The following is a 20,358-nucleotide window of genomic DNA, read 5'->3' as shown; positions in this document are numbered from 1 at the left end:
GAGGGGCAGAGAGAGATGGAGGAGACAGAATCTGAAGCAGACTCTGAGCTGTCAGCACAGAGCCCAATGTAGGGCTCGAACTCACAAGCCATGAGATCATGTTGGACACCCAACTGACTGAGACACCCAGGTGTCCCTTACTTCAAAATTACTTAATTGTACTTTTTTAGTTATGTCCTTAGTGGGTTTTTGTAGGCCTTAAAATATACATCTTATCAAAATTTCTTCAAATTTACTCTAGGGAAATATAAAAACTTTACTTCTATATAGCTTTTCTTTTCTTTTTTTAATGTTTATTTATTTTTTTGAAAGAGAGAGAGACAGAGCATGAGTAGGGTAGGGACAGAGAGAGAGACACAGAATCTGAAGCAGGCTCCAGGCTCTTCTGAGCTGTCAGCACAGAGCCCAACGCGGGGCTCAAACCCATGAACCGTGAGATCGTGACCTGAGCTGAAGTCGGATGCTTAACTGACTGAGCTACCCAGGCGCCCCTATATAGCTCCATTTCTATTCTTTTTTGTGTCATTATTGTTACACATACTGCATCTAAATATGTTACACACCCAACAATACATCATTATAATTATATTTGATATAATTGTATGTCTTTTAAATACACTGAGAGAAGAAATGGAGCCAAGTATACATTTATTATAGAGTTTGTTATAGTAACCTTTTTTTTAATGTTTATTTATTTTTGAGAGAGAGTGTGAGTGGGGGCAGGGCAGAGACAGAGTGTGACAGAGGATCCGAGGTGGGCTCTGCTCTGACAGCAGAGCCCGATGTGGGTTCAAACTCACAAACCTTGAGATTGTGACCTGACTTGAAGTTGGACACTTAACTGACTGAGCCACCCAGGGGCCTGTTATATTATTAATCTTATTTGCCCTTTCTGGTTCTCCTCATTTCTTTCTGTGGATTTGATATACCATCTGGCATCATTTCCTTACACTAATATATCTTTGCTCCCACCTATTTCTTTTGTATTTATTATCAAATATATTACATTTCTATGTTATTGGCTCAACAATACAGTGATACATATTATTTTATACAATTCGTGTTTAAATTAGTGAAAAGAATAAATATGCAATTATATTGGCCTTCATAACTACTTAATAATTACCTTTTAGCTCTCTTTGTTTTTTCATGTGTATTCTCTGGCATCATTTGCTTTCAGCCTGAAGAACATCTTTTATTGTTTCTTTTAAGTCAGGTCAGCCAGCAACTAATTCTCTATTTTTATTCCTTCTGGGAGTGTCTTTATTTTATATTTAGCTTTGAAATAGAGTTTTGCTAGATAAAATATTCTGATTTGATAGTGTGTTACTTTCAGTACATTGATGATGCTGTCCCACTGACTTCTGGCCTCCATTGCATCTGATGAGAAATCATGAGTTACTTGCTCTTCTTTCAAGAGTTTTCCTTTAGTGTTAGCTTTTAGCATTTTGCCTATGATGCATCGGGGTGTGGGTCTTTTTGAATTTATCTTGCTTGGACTTTGTTGAGCTTTGATAATGTGTAGATTAATGTTTTTCACCAAATTTGGAAGTATTAACTATTATATCTTTTTTTTTTTTTTCTATTATATCTTTAAATGCATTTCTACTCCTTTCTTCTCCTGGTATTTCCACTACACCTATCAGTGCACTTAATGGTATCGCACATTTCTGAGGCTCTGTTCATTTTTCTTTATTCTTTCTCTCTGCTCTTCAGAATACATAATTTCTACTGATGTATATTCAAGATTACCAACTATTTATTCTGCCAGTTCAAATCTGTTGAGCCCCATAGAGAATTCTTAATTTGTTATTGTAATTTGCAACTGCAAAATTTCCATTTGTTCTCTTTTTATCATTTCTTTTTATTCTTCTTATTCTCTATTTAATGAGATAGTGACATATTTTTCATTCCTTATGTATATATTTTTTTAGTTCTTTGAACATATTTAAAATATTGCTTTGCAATCTTTATGGGCCACTGTTTTTATTGCTCACTTTTTTACTGCTACATGTAGGTCATATTTCCCTATTTCTTTGCATGTCTCATAATTTTTTGTTTAAAACTGAACAATTTAGATAATATGTTGCATACATGATACGTTGTGAAATAATTTAGGTACACTTCATACCAATTCGCTGCACCCCTAAAGATTGATGTTGTTTGCTGGGTCATTTGTTTAGAGATTTGGATGAACAAACTATGAAGTCTATTTCTCTTACAGTGTGCAGCCTCTGCTATCCCTACTCAGATTCCCCCCCCCCTTTTTTTTTTTTTTTTTTTTTTTTTTTTTTTTTTTTTTTTTATCATTTGGCTTGAATTCCTAGGAGTCAAGCCTATGTCAGCATTAGACTCATTAATCAAAGGTTGTGCTTAAACCTCCTTGGCCATTTAGATTTTTACTTTTTACTCTTTGTTGTGTGTGTCGCTTGAAGACTGCTGTCACAATTCAGGGGTGTTATTTTGCTCCACAGTCAGCCAGAAGACTAGCAGCTTGGAAGTTCCCTCTCTCATTGCTCCTGAGAAGGGGCAGCCTTGGGTATGTGCAGTCTTCCAAACTAACAGAGAACGATTTGATTTGATTTGATTTGATTTGATTTGATTTGATTAATTTTTAGAGAAGTTTTAGGTTCACAGCAAAATTGAGGGGAAGGTAAGGAGAATTCCCATGTATCACTCTGCCCTTACACATGTATAGTCTCCCCATTATCAGCATCTACCACCAAGATGATACACTTGTTATAATTGATAAACCTACCTCGACATATCATAATCGCCAAAGTTCATGATTGGTTACATTATAGTTCATTCTTGATGTACATTCTGTGGGTTTAGACAAATGTATAATGACATGCATCCATCATTATGGAATCATACAGAGTATTTTATTCACTTCCCTAAAAATCCTCTGTGCTGTGCTTGTTCATCTTTCCTCTCATCACCCAAACCCTAGCAACCACTGATGATTTTACTGTTTCCATAGTTTTGCCTTTTCCAGAATGTTATATGGTTGGAATCACAAAGTATGTAGCCTTTTCAGATAAGCTTCTTTCACTTAGTGTAATATGCATGTAAAGTTCCTCCATGTCCTTTCATGGCTTGATAAGCTCATTTCTTTTTCATGTTGAGAATTATACCATTGTCTAGAAATACCACAATTGATTTAGCCATTTACCTACTGAAGGACATCTTGGTTGCTTCCAAATTTTGGCAATTATGAATGAAGCTGATATAAACATCCCTGTGTAGGTAATTGTAAGGACTTAAATTTTTAAGTCTTTTGGGTAAATACTAAGGCTTGTGATTGCTGGATCACATGGTAAGAGTGTGTTTAGTTTTATAAGAAACTGCAAAACTATCTTCCAAAGTTGCTGTACCATTTTCTATTCCTATCAGCAATGTATGAGAGTTTCTTTTTTTCCACATCCTCACCAGGATTCGGTGTTGTCATTGTTTCAGATTTTGGCCATTCTAATAGGTGTATAGTTGTGTCTTATTTTTTTTTTAATTTTTTTTAATGTTTATTTTTGAGAGAAACAGAGCGTGAGTGGTGGAGGGGCAGAGAGAGAGGGAGATGCAGAATCAGAAGCTGGCTCCAGGCCCCAAGCGGTCAGCACAGAGCCCGACACGGGGCTTGACCTCACAAACTGAGATCATGACCTAAGCTGAAGTCAGACGCTTGACCCACTGAACCACCCAGGTGCCCCTAGTTGTGTCTTATTTTAATTTTGCATTTCCTTGATGACATATGATGTGGAGCAACTTTTAATGTGCTTAATTTGCCATCTGTATATTTTCTTTGGTGAGGTATCTGTTCAGATATGTAGCCCATTTTTAAATTAGGTTGTTTGTTTTCTTATTGTTGAGTTTTAAGAGTTGTTTCTATATGTTAGATAGCACTTCCTTTATCAGATATGTATTTTGCAAATATTTTCTCCCAGTCTGTGGTTGTCTTCTCTTTCTCTAGACAGTGTCTTTTGCAGAACAGAAGTTTTTAATTTTAATTAACTCTGCCTTATCAATTATTATTCCAGGGACCCTGCCTTCGGTGTTGTAAAAAGTTATTGCCATACCCTGGGTTATCTAGGTTTTCTCCTATATTATTTTGTAGGAGTTTTATAGTCTTACATTTTACATTTATAAATTTTACATTTACAAAATGGTTTATAATCCATTTTGAGTTGGTTTTTGTGAACAGCGTAAGCTCTGTGTCTAGACTCATTTATTTGCTTTGCACATCCAGTTGTTCATTTATTGAAGAGACTGCTTTTACTCCATTTTATTACCTTTGCTCCTTTGTCACAAAGATCAGTTGATTATATTTATGTGGGCCTGTTTCTGGGTTCTCTTTTCTGTTCCTTTGATCTATATATCTATTCATTGGCCAGTACCACACTATCTTAGTTACTATAGATTTTTTTCTCATTTTTCCAGCCTTATTGAGATAAATTTGACATATAGCATTGTATAAGTTTAAGGTATACAGTATGATGATGGTATACTTATATTTTGCAAAATGATTTTACTGTAGCTTTATAGTAAGTTTTACAATTGTATCGTGTCAGTCTTCGAACTTAGTTGCTCTCCCTCAGTACTGGCTATCCTGGGTCTTTGCCTCTCCATATAAAACTTAGAATCCACTTGTCAATATCCACAAAATAACTTGCTGAGATTTTGGTTGGAACTGCATGGACTATATAGATCAAGTTAGAAAGAACTGACTTAGTACTTTGTCTTTGTAGGCATGAACATGGAACGTGTCTCCATATATTTAGTCCTTTCATTTCATTCATCAGTTTTGTAGTTTTCCTCATATAGGTATTGTATATTTTTTGTTAGATTTATATCTTAATTCATTTTCAGGGGTGCAGATGTAAATGGCTTTATGTTTTTAATTTCAAATTCCACTTGTAACTTTGTATCCTGCAACCTTGCTGCAATTGCATGTTAGTTCCAGGAGGGATTTTCTGTCAGTTCTTTAGGATTTTGTACATAGACAATCGTGTCATCTGCAAATAATAACTGATTTCTTCCTTCCTACTCTGTATACTTTATATTTCCTTTTTTGTCTTATTGAATTAACTAGAATTTCCAGTACAGTGTTGAAAAGGATTGGTGAGCAGGGACATTCTTGTCTTATACCTGATTTACTGGGAAATCTTGAAGTTTTTCACCATTAAGCATGTTAGCTATACGGTTTTTTGTAGATTGTATTTATCAAATTGAGAAAATCCCCTTTTATTCCTGATTTAGTGAGAGTTTTTATCAAGGATTGGTGTTGGGTTTTGTCAAATTCTTTTTCTATATTTATTGATAAGATACTGATTTTTCTTCTTTAGCCTGTTGATGTGATAGAATATATTAATTGATTTTCAAGTGTTGAACCAGCTTTGCATACCTGGGTTACATCCCACTTGATCATAGTGTATATATTTATTTTTCAGTACATTGTTGGATTCAGTTTGCTCATATTTTGATGAGGATTTTTGCTTTATATTCATGAAGATAATTAGTCTGTAGTTTTCTTGTAATATCTTTGTCTGATTTTGGTATTAGGATAATGCTGGCCTCGTAGAATGAGGTAGAAAGTACTGCTTCTGCTTTTGTCATCCGAAAGAGACTGTAGAGAATTGGTAGGTTTATTCCTTAAACATTTGGTAGAATCACCAGTTAACTCATTTGAGCTTGGTGCTTCCTGCTTTGGAAAGTTATTAGTTATTGAATCAATTTATTTAATAGATATAGGCCTTTTCAGATTGTCCATTTCTTCTTGTGTGAAATTGGCAAGTTGTGTGTTTCAAGGAATTGGTCTGTTTCATCTGGATTATCAAATATGCAGGCACAGATTTGTTGATAGTATTCCTTTATTCTCCTGTTAATGTCCGTAGGATTTGTAATGATGTTTTCTCTTTAATTTCTGGTATTAATAATTTGTAGCTTCTCTTCCCCCCAACTCTTTTAGGCTGACTAATCAATTTTATTGATCTTTTCAAAGAACCAGCTTTTGATTTGCTGATACTATGTATTGCTTTATGTTTTTAATTTCATTGATTTCTACTCTAATTTTTAGTGTTTCTTTTCTTTCACTTTGGATTCAATTTGGTCATCTTTTTCTAGTTTTCTAGGGTAGAAGCTTCTAGATTATTGATTTTGGATTTTTCTTTTCTGATATGTGCATTCAATGCTGTAATTTCCCTCTAACCATTGCTTTCACTGCATTACACAAATTTTGAAGTGCTATTATTTTCATTTCATTTCATTTTCATTTAAAATTTCTCTTGGGATTTCTTCTTTGTATCATGTGTTAAAGTATATTCTTTAATCTCCATGTATCTTTCTGATACTGATTTCTAGTTTAATTCCATTGTGATCTAAGAGCAGACATTGTATGATTTCTGTTCTTTTAAATTTGTTAAGATGTGTTTTGTGACTGGGGTGCCTTGGTGGCTCAGTTTGTTGAGCGTCCAACTCTTGATTTTGGCTCAAGTCATGATATAACAGTTCCTGAGATCAAAACCCCACATTGGGTTCTGCACTGACACCTCAGAGCCTTCTCGGGATTCTCTCTCTGTCCCTCCCCTGCTTGAGTGCATGGGCTCGCTTTCTCTCCCTCCTTCCCTCGCTTGCAAAATAAATAAATAAAAACATTAAAAAAAAAAAAAAAAAGATGTGTTTTATGACCTAAAATGTGATCTCTTGGTGAATGTTACAGGTGAATTTGAAAAAAATACGTATTCTGCTTTTGGATAGGATTAGTCTTGTAGATGTTAATTATATCCACTTGACTGATGGTGTATTTGATTTCAACTATGTCCTTACTGATTTTTCTGGCTACTGAATCTGTCCATTTCTGATAGAGGATTAAGTCTCCAACTGTGATAGTGGATTCATGTATTTCTAATTGCAGTTTCTCTTTACAATTAGTTTTGCCTCACATAGTTTGATGCTCTGTTTTAAGGCACATACATGGTAAGAATTATTACCTTTTTTGGAGAACTGACTCCTTTATCATTATGTAATACCCTTCTTTATCCCTGATAACTTTCTGTACTTTGAAGTCTGCTCTGAAATTAATATAACTACTCTTGGTTTCTTTTGATTAGTGTTTGCATGGTATAACTTTTTCCATCCATTTACTTACTTTTATTTTATATGTCTTTACATTTAAAGTGGATTTCTTGTAGACAGCCTATACTTAGGTCATGTTTTTTGATCCACTCTGGCAATCTTTTACTTGGTGCACTTTTATACCATTGATGTTCAGATTGATTATTAATACAGTTGGATTAATACCTAACCATATTCCTTACTATTTCTGTTTGTTGCTCTTATTTTTTGTCTTCCACTCTTTTTCTGCTGTTTGTAAAAAGTTTTAATTAAGCATTTTATGATACCATTTGTTCTACTTTCTTAGCATATTGATACTTTTTTTTAAGTGGTTGCCCTAAAATTTGTAATGTGCATTTACAATTAATCCAAATCCACTTTTAAATAGTACTCTATCACTTCATGAATAGTATGAGTACCTTATAATAACAAAATAATCCTAATTTCTCCCTCCTCTCCCTTGTATCATTGCTGTCATTCTTTTCATTTAATATATAAGCATATGTAATCATATATATCTATGCATATACGTGATATATACATAAGCATACATAATCAAATACATTGTTGGTGTTATTTTGAACAAAAATTTCCTTTGTTAGATCAGTTAAGAAAAATAAAAGTTTTTATTTTAGGGGTGCCTGGGTGGCTCAGTTAAGCCTCAGACTTCGGCTCAGGTCACCATCTCATGGGTCATGAATTTAACCCCCGCGCTGGGCTATGTGCTGACAGCTCAAAGCCTGGAGCCTTTTTTCAGATTCTGTGTCTCCCTCTCTCTCTGTCCCTCCCTGCATGCTCGCTCCCTCTCTCTTTCTCTCTCTCACAAAAATAAATAAATATTTTTTTAAATTTTAAGTTTTTATTTTACCTGCACTTATTCCTTCTTCATTGTTCTTCCTTACTTTATATAGATTCATGTCTGTGACCTATATTACTTTCCTTCACTCTAACGCACTTATTTTAACAAATTTTGGAAAGCAGGTCTACTGGCAACAAATTCTCTCAATTTTTATTTGCCTGAAAAAGTCTTCATTTTTCCTTCACTTTGAAGGAGAGTTTTGTAGGGCACAGAATTTTAGTTTGGTGGGGTTTTTCTCTTAACACTTTACTCCACTCTTTTCTTGCTTGCATGGTTTCTGAGAAGTTAGGTATAATTCATATCATTATTCCCCTGTGTGTGAAGCATTTTTTTTCCTCTGGCTTCTTTCAGGATTTTTCCTTTGCCTTGGATTTTCTATAGTTTGAAAACAGTATGCTTAGATATAGTTCTTCTGTCATTTTATCCTGCTTGGTATTCTCTGAGTTTCCTGGATCTGTGGCTTGGTATCTGACATTAATTTGGGAAAATTCTCTGCCATTTCTGGGTTTGTTTGTTTTTTTAATTTTTGTCTGTTTGTTTATTTTTGAAGGAGAGAGCATGAACGGGGGAGAGGCAGAGAGAGAAGGAGACATAGAATCCAAAGCAGACTCCAGGTTCTGAGCTGTCAGTAAGGAGCCCAACGCAGGGCTCGAACTCATAAACTATGAGATCATGACCTGAGCCGAAGCTGGATGACTTAACAGACTGAGCCACCCAGGCACCCCTGCCATTTCTGTTTTCAATTATTGTTGCTGTTGTTCTTTTCTTGCTTCCCCTTGACATTCTCAATACGTTAACACCTTTTGTAGTTGTATTATAGTTGGATATTCTAGTTTCCTCCATCATCATTCTCTTTGCTTTCAGTTTTCAAAGATTATGTTGTTGTGTCCCCTAGAGCAGAGGCTTTTCCTTCAGCTGTGTCCAGTCTACTGATAAACTGATCAGAGGCATTCTTTGTTTCTTTTACAGTTTTTATCTCTAGCATTTCTTTTGGTTCTTAGGATTTCCATCTGTCTGCTTTTGTTGCTCATCTGTTCTTGCATGCTGTCTACTTTTCCCATTAGAGCCCTTAGCATATTGATCATAGTTGTTTTAAATTGCCAGTCTGATAATTCTCATATTTCTACCATGTCTGATTCTGATGTTTGCTCTGTCCTTTGAATCGTAATTTTGCCTTTTGGTATGCCTTATAATTTTTTCTTGATTAGCAGATGTGATGTACTGGGTAAAAGGAACTACTATAAATATACCTTTAGTAATATGGTAATGAGGTATGGGAGGAGGGGAAGCAATCTATAATCTCAGATTATAGGTTTGTGTCTTAGTGAGCCTGTGCCTCTGGACTGTGAACTCCTCAAGTATTTCTCACTTTTTTCTTAACCCGTAGTTGGGACATAATGGGTGGAGTGGACTGGAGTTGGTATTTCCCTTCCCCCGGATTGGTTAATATCCAGTAATATCCCAGTAAGTTGTGCTCTGCTTTACCAGTTTCCCCTGAGGAGAGGCTTTGTTAAAAACAATATACTCTGGCAGATTTCAAAATGATATCCTTTTCCTCTCCCCTTGCTGGAAGCACAGAGAAGTTTGCTCTAATGTTTACTGTGGAAACCTGGTTGAACTTCTGGAGGTAAATCTCATATTATGGGGAGGTCGCCCTGGACTGGACCCTGGACTGGGTCCTCCTGGAATTTTGAACTCTCAGACTTGTCCACAGTGAACCTCCAACAATTTGTGAATTAAAATTTTTTAATGTTTGTTTATTTTTGAAGAAGAGACAGAACATGAATGGGGGAGGGGCAGAGAGAGAGGGAGACACAGAATCTGAAGCAGGCTCCAGGCCCTGAGCTATCAAGCACAGAGCCTGATGGAGGCTCAAACTCAGAGCAGTGAGATCATGACCTGAGCCGAAGTTAGATGCTTAACGGACTGAGCCACCCAGGCACCCCCAGTTTGTGAATTACAGCTCAGGTTTTCCTACTCCAGCACTGGTTCTCAAGTTAGTTTCCACTAGTGAGTTTGTTCCAATAAGCTGTTGCCTCCTATATTCACATATATCTCCCAATCTTGGGGACAGCTATTTTCCTCTCTTATGGATCCAGGAAGTTGCTGATTTTTTAGTCTGTTGACCTTTTTACTTGTTAGGATGCAGTGACAACTTTGAAACTCCTTACATGCAGAACTGGAAAATAGTCTACTATGATTTTAAGTCTGGCTTTCTAAGAGTTCCTCTTGGGTCAGAGCAGCTTATTGTTCAACTAGTATTTGGTTAGCAGTTGTGCTTAAGCCCCTGGTGCCAGTGAGGCTTCTTCCCTGTGTTGATAGGTCAGTGTGGGGCCTGGGGAATGATTTCAACACTGCCCTCATTCCCTGTTCTTTTTGCCCATGAGTAGGTGCAACTTAAGCATATGTGCAGAGCCTTCCCAACTTCCAAGATTGTCTGTGATTCCAGGAGGGCTCTTCTTGGCTAGCTTTTCTCTCATTTTCTCTCTTAAATTTCTGGCTTATCTACTCTCTTTGGTTGCTGGGCAGAACTTTTATGCCCTTGAACAGGAACTGGGGGTGGGACAGCATCCCTCTTCTCCCAGAATAACACCTCTATTCTGTGAGCAGGGGACCAGGGGTAACCCCTCATTGTCAGCTTGTCCCTCCAGGTGGTCTCTGCCTGCTGTGCCTAAGAGAGAGTCACTACTTGACAAGTAGAGGATGGGGAAGAAGGAAGCCTCCTTCCTCCCAGCTGCTGTCCAGAATAGTGTTTCTTCCAGGGCAGCTCCGGATGAGAAGTGAAAGAAAGAGGGAAACCCTGTCTTCTTATCCATGTCTACCCAGAGTAGAGCTCCTGGAGTAATGCCTTCATAGCACAGGACAGTGGTGGAGAAGAGGGGACAAAGGAGGGGAACAGGTTATGATGCAAATGCAACAAACCTTGTTTTTACTGAGATTTAGGAATTTTCTTGAATAAATGTTTCTCCATTTGCTATGTGCCCTTAGGACAGTTTCTAAAGACTTTAAATGATTGTCTTTTATCATTTTCATCAGTTAAAAAATTGTTTTGCTGGGAAGAGGATATGCCTAGTTCCTCTCTCCACCATTATAGAAATCCTGCCCTGGTTTAAACAGTTTAAAAAAAAATTCGATAACCTATTGAGCTAAACTTCTGATTTTTTTTTTTTTAACATTGGCCTAGGAAGGACTACACACACACACACACACACACACACACACACACACACACACACACAGCCTTAGTAATACATTCACCTATTTAAAAGCATTCCAGTGCTCACTTCAGCAGCACATGTACTAAAATTGGAACAATAAAAGCATTCCAGGAATATGTGCAGCAAAACCTTACATTCTCATCCCTCTTTTCCAAAGGTAACCACTGTTAACAATGTAATATGTACCCTTAGGGATTCTTCAGAACTTTCAGAGAGACAGCCTCAGTCTATGAAAAAATTAAATAAGTGATACATGAAGTGCTTCTATGAAAATCACTGTTTCCTTTGTTGTGTTTCTAGTCATTCATACCTAGAAAAATTCCTTACGGAGCAGATGATGGAAAGGAGAGAAGATGTATGGCTTCCACTTATCTCCTATAGAAATTCGTTAGTCACTGGAGGTGAAGATGATAGGATGTCTGTTAACAGTGGAAGTAGCAGCAGCAAAACCTCCTCAGTAAGGAATAAGAAAGGACGACCCCCACTTCACAAAAAACGAGTAGAAGGTAAGTCTACCTTTAACCTATGAGACAAGTAGTTTGCTTAATATTGCAAAGGTAAATAAAGTGACAGATCTGTTGAAGCAAGGTAATACTGTTAAGCATATTATTTCCTTGTATATTTGACACATACTCAAAGGTTAGAACAAAGTGGAACAGAAAAGGGTCAAGGAGAAAGAAGTTAGAAGAGCATGAAGCACAGAGAAAGATAGGTACAGAGAAAAAGAGAAAACATTACAAAGGTTTATAAAATTGATCTCCATATCATAGACCCTCTAATACATTAAAATTTAAAATAAGGCGTAGTCATAACGTTAATTATCAAAATTCGTCCTAATATAGAAGAGATTCTGATAAGCTAAGGGTAGACCTGTGCAGCAAATTGAACATGACCAAAACAACTTTCGATTTCTACCCCAGGAATATAATTTATTCTTGTGCATTAAAATAATGATAGCTGACTCTGGTTTTATAACTCTCATGGACTGTGGGAAACAAGGAGTTGAACTGTCATGAAAATGTGAAAATGCGTAATTATTCATATATTCAAAAAGACTAAAAATTGCTTTATTAGAGCATTACTCTTAAACTAAGAAAACTCAGAGCAACTGGTGGCTCAGTCACTTAAGCATTTGACTTTGACTCCGGTCATGATCTCATGGTTCATGAGTTCAAGCCCCGTGTTGGGCTCTGTGCTGACAGCTCAGAGCCTGGAGCCTGCTTCGGATTCTGTGTCTCCCTCTCTCTCTCTGCCCTCTTCTCTTTCTGCTTCTGCCCCTGCCCACACTCTATCAAAAATAAATAAACATTAAAAAAAATAGAACTACCCTACAGCCCAGCAATTACACTACTAAGTGTTTATACAAAGGATATAGGTGTGCTATTTCAAAGGGGCATATGCACCCCAATGTTTATAGCAGCGCTGTCGATAATAGACCAAGTATAGAAAGAGTCCAAATGTCCATCGACTGATGAATGGATAAAGATGATGTGGTATGTATGTATGTATGTATGTATATATATATATATATATACACACACACACACACACACACAATGGACTATTACTTGGCAGTCAAAAAGAATGAAATCTTGCCATTTGCAACAACATGGATAGAACAAGAGGGTATTATGCTAAGCAAAATTAGAGGAAGACAAATATCGTATGACTTCACTCACATGTGGAATTTAAGATACAAACAGATGAACATAGGGAAAGGGAAGCAAAAATAATACAAAAACAGGGAGGGGGGAAACATAAGAGAGTCTTAAATACAGGGAACAAACTAAGGGTTGCTGGAGGGGTGGTGGGTGGGGGGATCGGCTAAATGGGTGATGGGCATTAAGGAGGACACTTGTGATGAGCACTGGGTGTTATACATAGGGGATGAATCACTGGATTCTACTCCTGAAATCATTATTGCACTATATGCTAACTAACTTGGATATAAATTAAAAAAGAAAAAAATATTTACAGAATTAATGTTAAAGATTTTGTGTCAAGTTTTGTCTTTGGGATTTAAAATCTTTTATGGGGCGCCTGGGTGGCGCAGTCGGTTAAGCGTCCGACTTCAGCCAGGTGACGATCTCGCGGTCCGTGAGTTCGAGCCCCGCGTCAGGCTCTGGGCTGATGGCTCGGAGCCTGGAGCCTGTTTCCGATTCTGTGTCTCCCTCTGTCTCTGCCCCTCCCCCGTTCGTGCTCTGTCTCTCTGTGTCCCAAAAATAAATTAAAAACGTTGAAAAAAAAATTTTTTTTTAAATAAAAAAAAAAAAATAAAATCTTTTGGTTCAGAGAATGAAAATACTAAACCCTCTCTGTAGTGTAGAATCCTAAACTTCTCTCTAAATAATGACTGAAAAAAAGAAAACTTGCTGTATGTCAGTTTGAAATTTACCAAGCGACTAATGTAGGTCATGTGCCCAGAATCCTTAGGCAGCAGTTTCATCTGTTTGGAATAAAGATGAGAAAGCCTTGTAAGAAGTGTTTTCATTGAGGAACCCTTAGGGGTTAGCAGGATCTCCTCAAGAAGAGTGAGTTCTTCCTGAAGTTAGTCATTCATTCATCAAGGCTTTACCAAGCGCCTTTCAAAGACCTGCAAAATGCTGGAGATTAAGTATTAATAAAAATGCTCAGGGGTGCATGGGCGCCTCAGTCAAACATCTAACTGTTGATCTCAGGGTCATGAGTTCAAGCCCCATTTTGGGCTCTGTGCTAGGCATGAAACTTACTTTAAAAAATGCTCATAGTACAGATGGGAAGACAGAAGCAGGCAATTTTAATTCAGCAAGGGAAGTGCTCTGATGGGCCAAAAAGATTTTCTGGGTACATACAGGGAGTGATCAAACTCTTAATGAATCAGGCAAGATTTTCTGTAAAATATGGTATGTAGTAGAGCTGAAACATGGGTTTACCAGGTTAAGAACCTAAATGGTACCATTTTTACAAAATTTTAAGTGCAGCAGAAGATAAAAGTTAGGAATTAAATGTTGAAACAAAAGTGGTATGAATAAAAGAAGATGAAACCTCTTTTTGCTGATTAAAGAAAAGATTCAATAGTGAGTTTCAGATCACTGGAATGACATTAACAAGACAATAGGTAAGTATTTTCAGGAACTGAGAAGCCTATCCAGAACATATACATATGTCTGACAATTGTTGAAACACTGAGAGGTGGGATGCTTGATAGCAAATACAGAACCTAACATGCACACATCTCTGAGACTTAATGGAGGAAGAAAAACAATAAGATTCATACTGTGTACTTTGTGATTGAAATTTTTTTTTAATTCTTCAGAAGGGAAAGCATAGCAGTAATACTTTTAAGTCTTCCCATATTAGGAAAATAACTTAGAATGTTTGTAGTAGAAACTTTATAATTATGTAACATTATATCAGGCTATAGTTTACATATGCAAATAATGCTTTAATCTGTTCAGATCTTCATGAATGATCTTCAGAAAAAGGAAGAAACACTTCCTGGTCCCTTGACAAAATTTAATTTTAATTAAAGAGATAACCTATACAGTTGACAGATGACCTGCCAACACAGGCCAGTGTATAATTAAATCCTTAGTAAGTAGGAATGATTCTATTTCCTCTAGAAGTTAAAGGAGAATGGGAAGTGGGGGCTGGGTAGGATGAATGAGGAGGGCTTCCCTAAAGAGGTAGAACTTAGAAGCATGAAAACAGTGAGCCTCTTAACCCATCCCCATATTGAATTGCCTGGAAAAAAGTTATTTCTCTAGTGACCAATGTCCCAGTTGTGCAGTGGGATTTGCTGATTTGTCAGTAAAGGCCCACCAGACTTTAAGTGCTGCTACCTGGGGCCCCTCTAAGACCCAGCAAATAGGCCCTTTATTGTTTGAGTAAAGCAAGGTTAGAGGGATCTCTAGCTGGCCCCATTCTTCCCTTCCTGTGGTTGAATTAATCCTTATAGATGGAGGGATTCAGAAGAGAGGATAATGTAAGAATATATAAGAAAACGGAGTTTTGGAAGTTTAGTAACTTACAGAAAGTTACACAGGCGAGTGGTATAACTGGGATTCAAATTAGACAGTTTAACCCAGAAGCCATGCTCTTCTAGTCTGTTTTAGAACTTCTACCAGAGTTCATTCCACTAATGATATGTTGTGACTCTAACTGGAATTTTACAGATGAAAGTCTGGATAATACATGGCTAAACAGGACTGACACCATGATTCAGACTCCTGGGCCCCTGCCAGCACCACAGCTCACTTCCACTGTACTGCGGGAGAATAGTAGGCCCGTGGGAGAACAGATTCAGGAACCTGAGTCTGAACATGGTTCTGAACCTGACTTTTTACACAAGTAAGTAGTAAAAATTTATTTTCTTGGTATAAAACCTTTAATTGTTAAAGAAAGAAAAACCTTCTTCAAGCATGTTATTGGTCAGTTCATAAGGAAAAACCACAAGCAGAGGCTAAATAATTTGTATTAGAAGATACATAAGTCTGTCAACACTTGTGGATATCAGTTACTCAAAGCCCAAAGACCTTTAAAGCATGGTGCATCACTAAGTGCTGATTTCATTTGGAGTTTACAGATTATCATTGGGCAGGTCTGTTTTTTCTCAGGGACTTGCAAAAAAGACACGCAAGTTACTTCCTTGGAAAGAAAGCCTATAAGAGTCTCTGCTAAGGTTGTACTAGTCTGAACAAACAAATAGACTATTCCTTTTATCATTCATTAATAGCATTTTGTCTTGGTCAAGTTTATATTTTAAACTTAAACTGTTAGGGATTAAGGTATTTGTCAAGATATTTGATAAATTCTGAGAACAGTTGCCTTTTCTCTAAGAGAGAATCAAAGTCTTACCTTTTTCCATGCTAGTAGTAATTAGTATGTTTTCTAGTACCATGGCCCCAAACATTTTGGAAAAGGCAAGATAATGGTACAACTTTTGCTATAAAAGAACTTTTTCTTTGTTGTTTTCTATCCAACTATGTAATTCTAGTTTCTTGTGTTTCTACTCATTGGGGTAAAATGCTGTGATTTACTCTGATGGAAAAGAGAATTCTCAGTTAAAATCAACAAATTTAGCAGGTTGGAAATGGAAAGAGGAAATGTTAGAATTTTTCAGATCCTGGGTTTTCAGAAAGCCTCTTTGCTCAGAGGATCTGCCTTTCTTCAAAGCTAAAAGGATAATCATTGTCAGACAGCCACTGCGTAACAGCATTCTTAGAGGGTAGTTTGCCTTATGACCAGCATTCTCACCCTGCTTCTTAGAGGGTGGATTCTTCCTTATTTGAGCAGCCTGTCTTACTTCCCTGACTTTACCACTTGTCAATTCCTCCCCTCTGTGGTCTCCTTTCCTTTCCCTGCTGTAGGTTTGTTTATAGGTTTAATCAAGGTGGTAACACTATATGATATAAAGACAGCTGCTCATGTGACAGATGTTATCTACTAAAAATCATTAAGGTTTACATCCTGTAAAATTCCCAGGAGGCATGTTTATGCAAGTGTCCATGTACCAGTAAGTATAGAGGACAGGTGAAAATTTGACCCAGCATGCACCTGACTCCAAATTTTTTCAGAAGGACTGAGAAAAAAATGTGTTAATACCTTTCCTTGTTCAACTCTGAAGAGCTCTTCCCACAAGGCCAGCATCCTTTCTGTCCCTTAGGGGACTGGCTGTCCAGGCAGGAACACGTGTTCCAGGGCAGTAGCTGGATACAGAGGTCTCAGAAGCAGTCTCTTGTTTGGCAGAGATTTGGGGAACAAAGCTGATGAATTAAGCACCTGTAGGGGAGGGAAAGGTTTTATCCAATCCTCTTAGGATCCCTAACTGGGTCTGAAAATTAAATGGACAGATCAACAGAAAAGGATACACATTTTATTGAGTGTTTAACATGTCCAGGGGAGCTTTCAGCAGAGAATGAAGGCCTGAAGAATTGACAAGACAAAGGGGTTTGTACTAGGAATAGTTTAACTGAGACTATGTAGTCTACATTTTCCTCAACTAGGAAGGTAAGGGTTAGTTTAACTAGTAGGAAGGTTTGTTTGCAGATTGCTCTGGTACCATCTCTGAGTTGATAAGAGTCTGTCTCCCATAAAACAAGAATTCTGCCTTTAAGCAGAAAAGGAGCTTTTTCTGTGTTTACCACTTCTTAATTGCCTTCAGCTCAAAATAACTTTTATCTCAGAAGCAGTATTTTGGGGTGACATACTTTGGTTTCCTTTACAGCTAACAACTGGCCACAGCCAGCTTCTCTTAGAGACTTAGGCATCTCTGAGCAACTAACTGCCATTTCTGCAAAGGTAGATCCTTCAGTAATGGTCTGTCTCACCCTTGACTCAAGTAAATCCAGCTAACTCCCCATACTCGGGGATTAGGCACCCAACGGTGGCTTTCTTAGCATGGGACTGATGAGCGAAATTCATCTTCTGCCATAAGTGAATAATGTATTCCTATTCCCTTAGTCCTCAGATGCAGATCTCTTGGTTAGGCCAGCCGAAATTAGAAGACTTAAATCGGAAGGACAGAACAGGAATGAACTACATGAAAGTGAGAACTGGAGTAAGGCATGCTGTGTAAGTGTTACATCAAGTATTGTAAAAACATAATGACTATGTGATGCTGGTCATTTTGTGGATTGACTGGTTTCCTTTGACATTTGGTCTTAGAAAAGGAGTTAAGATCATAATTCAGGATCTCCTGTGCAGTGTAGAATAGGAATGGAGGGTGTGGGCTTCGGAAGCTTTCAGCATTTATATCCTAGTGCTGCCACTTGCCAGCTGTGTGGCATTGGGCAAAGTCTAAAACCTCTGTGCCTCAGATTCTCCATTTGTAAACATGGGATAATACTACCAATCACATAGTTTTGTGGGAATTGACACATAGCTAAATAAATGTTAACTTCTTTTGTTGTTATTGCATTTAAATTATACTTCCTTTTGATGAGATGAAATCTTGAATGAAACAAATGAATGATCCTTAATTATCTTAGTAGTTCAGCATCATAGTTTGTGCAGCCCATGGATTTTAACTGGAAGATGTGCTTTTCATTGATTATAAGACCTAATATAAGAAAGAGCCAGGACTCCACATTCGATGAGTCTGAACAGTCTTCTGATGATGGTTTTTCCTTACCAGTCGGGGCCTAATGGAGGAAGATGCTGAGCCCATCTTTGAAGATGTGATGATGTCATCCCGGAGCCAGTTAGAAGATATGAATGAAGAATTTGAAGACACCATGGTTATTGATCTGGTAAAGAAACTCAGTACATTTTCTTCTTTTAAAATATGTGAAGGCATTGGTGTAAGATGATGCTCTTGTTTGCAGAAGCCCGAGGAGAGAGGTGTGGAGGTGGTAACATAGAATAGCAGCAGGCAGGACCAATGTCACCCTTATTAGGGCATTTGGATGAGCTGTGTTTCTCAAGCTTACTTTCTAAGCAGTCAGATTGTAAATTTCTGGCAGTAATGGAAACTGGTTCCTTACCTTCTTGAGAAGGGGCTCTCACTAGATCTGCCTTTCAGTATAGTGTACATCTGGTCTCTTAAACTAACTTGGAGTCTGAGGATATATAGAGTGTGTTCCAGCACAGCAACCAAACACAGAATATGGACCATACTTGTTCAGTGTGGAAAAAACATCTTTGAAGCAAGGAAACCTGAATATGGACTAGGTGTAGGTGATATTAAGAAATTACTGACTTTGTCAGGAATAGTAATGCATGGTGGTTATGTTTTTTTTTTTAATTTCCATCAGAGATTCATATTGAAGGTAGTTTTAGATGAAATGACATAGAAAAGAAAAAAAACCCGTGAGGAGACTCAGTGAAACCGATTGGTCAAAAATTTGACAGTTGATGAAGCTAGGTGATGAGTACATGGTAGTTTATCATACCACTTTATGTATTTAGGGCTGCTATAACAAATGCCATTGACTAGGTGGCTTAAACAATAGAAATTTTCTCACAGCCCTGAAGGCTAGAAGTCTGAGATCATGGTGTCAGCAAGATTTATTTCATTCTCAGGCTTCTTTCCTTGATTTGTAAATGGCCATCTTCTCCCTTTATCTTCATGTGATCTTTCCTCTGTCTCCTTATAAGGATATGAATCAGATTAGAATTGGGGCGCCTGGGGGGTTCAGTTGGTTGAGCAACCTACTTTTGATTTCAGCTCAGGTCATGATGTCACAGTTTGTGTGTTTGAGCCCCCACATCGGGCTCCGTGCTGACAATGCAGAGCCTGAGTAGGATTCTCTCTCCCTCTCTCTGACTCCCTACCCATGATCTCTCTCAAAATAAGTAAAATAAACTTAAAAGTTAAAAATTTTTTGTTTTATCCATTTTTGAGAAAGAGAGGACAGAGTGTGAGCAGGGGAGGGGCAGAGAGAGACACAGAATCCGAAGCAGGCTCCAGACTCTGAGTGGTCCGCAGAGAGCCCAAAGCGGGGCTCGAATCCACGAACTGTGAACTCAGGACCTGAACCAAAATCAGATGCTTAACTGAGTGAACCACCCAGGTGCCCATAAATTTTTTTAAAAATTAGAATCCACCCATATGACCTCATTCTACCTTAATAGCCTCTCTATAGGTCCTCTGTCCAAATAACAGTCACATTCTGCGGTACTGGGGGTACCTCTTAAATATATGAATTTGCCAGTGGAGGTGGGGGGGACATAATTTAGCCTGTAACATTCTTTATAGGTTTAGAATGTTCCATAATGAAAAATTTTTCTAAGAAATGTAAAGGAGATCATATGCCTCTAGTCTCTCCCCTCCCATCAGTAGCTTTCCATCTACCTGCTTTGGGGAATTTAGGGATCAATTTTTATAATCATTCTACGATTCAAAGGCATGTTGTATGTTTGTAGGCCCCCAAATTACATGCATTTACATGTTCAGCTTATTCATTGTAATTTGAAATCCTGTTTTTTTAAGGTGGGCTCCATGTAAAAGCCACATTCTTTTCATTTCAAAATTAAATCTTTAGTAGCTCTATTCTGTGATACCATCAGAAATATTAGCTGCTTATTATCACAGTGCATTGTCTTACTATATCTCAGGAAAACATTTTGGCTTCTTTTTCTAGCCCCCATCAAGAAATCGGCGAGAGAGAGCTGAGCTGAGGCCAGATTTCTTTGATTCTGCAGCTATCATAGAAGACGATTCAGTAAATGTTAAATTATTACCACTTTTTATTT

At 37.5% G+C, this 20,358-nt stretch overlaps 1 protein-coding gene across 3 annotated transcripts in view; it reads left to right on the top strand.

Annotated features, from left to right (window-relative positions):
• The window catches only part of STAG1 (STAG1 cohesin complex component), a 408,272-nt gene that overhangs the window by 385,814 nt on the left and 2,100 nt on the right, over window positions 1-20,358 (top strand). For all 3 annotated transcript variants that reach the window (XM_058732364.1, XM_058732365.1, XM_058732367.1), the window contains 5 exons: window positions 11,485-11,690; window positions 15,339-15,513; window positions 17,626-17,736; window positions 18,299-18,413; window positions 20,247-20,327. In XM_058732364.1, coding sequence (XP_058588347.1) covers window positions 11,485-11,690; window positions 15,339-15,513; window positions 17,626-17,736; window positions 18,299-18,413; window positions 20,247-20,327 — 688 coding nt within the window. The remainder of the gene's footprint in view (window positions 1-11,484; window positions 11,691-15,338; window positions 15,514-17,625; window positions 17,737-18,298; window positions 18,414-20,246; window positions 20,328-20,358) is intronic.

This window comes from Neofelis nebulosa, chromosome 5 (genome assembly GCF_028018385.1).
Source record: "Neofelis nebulosa isolate mNeoNeb1 chromosome 5, mNeoNeb1.pri, whole genome shotgun sequence".
Taxonomy (NCBI): Eukaryota; Metazoa; Chordata; class Mammalia; order Carnivora; family Felidae; genus Neofelis; species Neofelis nebulosa.
Note: the sequence above shows the minus strand (reverse complement) of the source record. Positions and strands in the feature narration are given on the sequence as shown.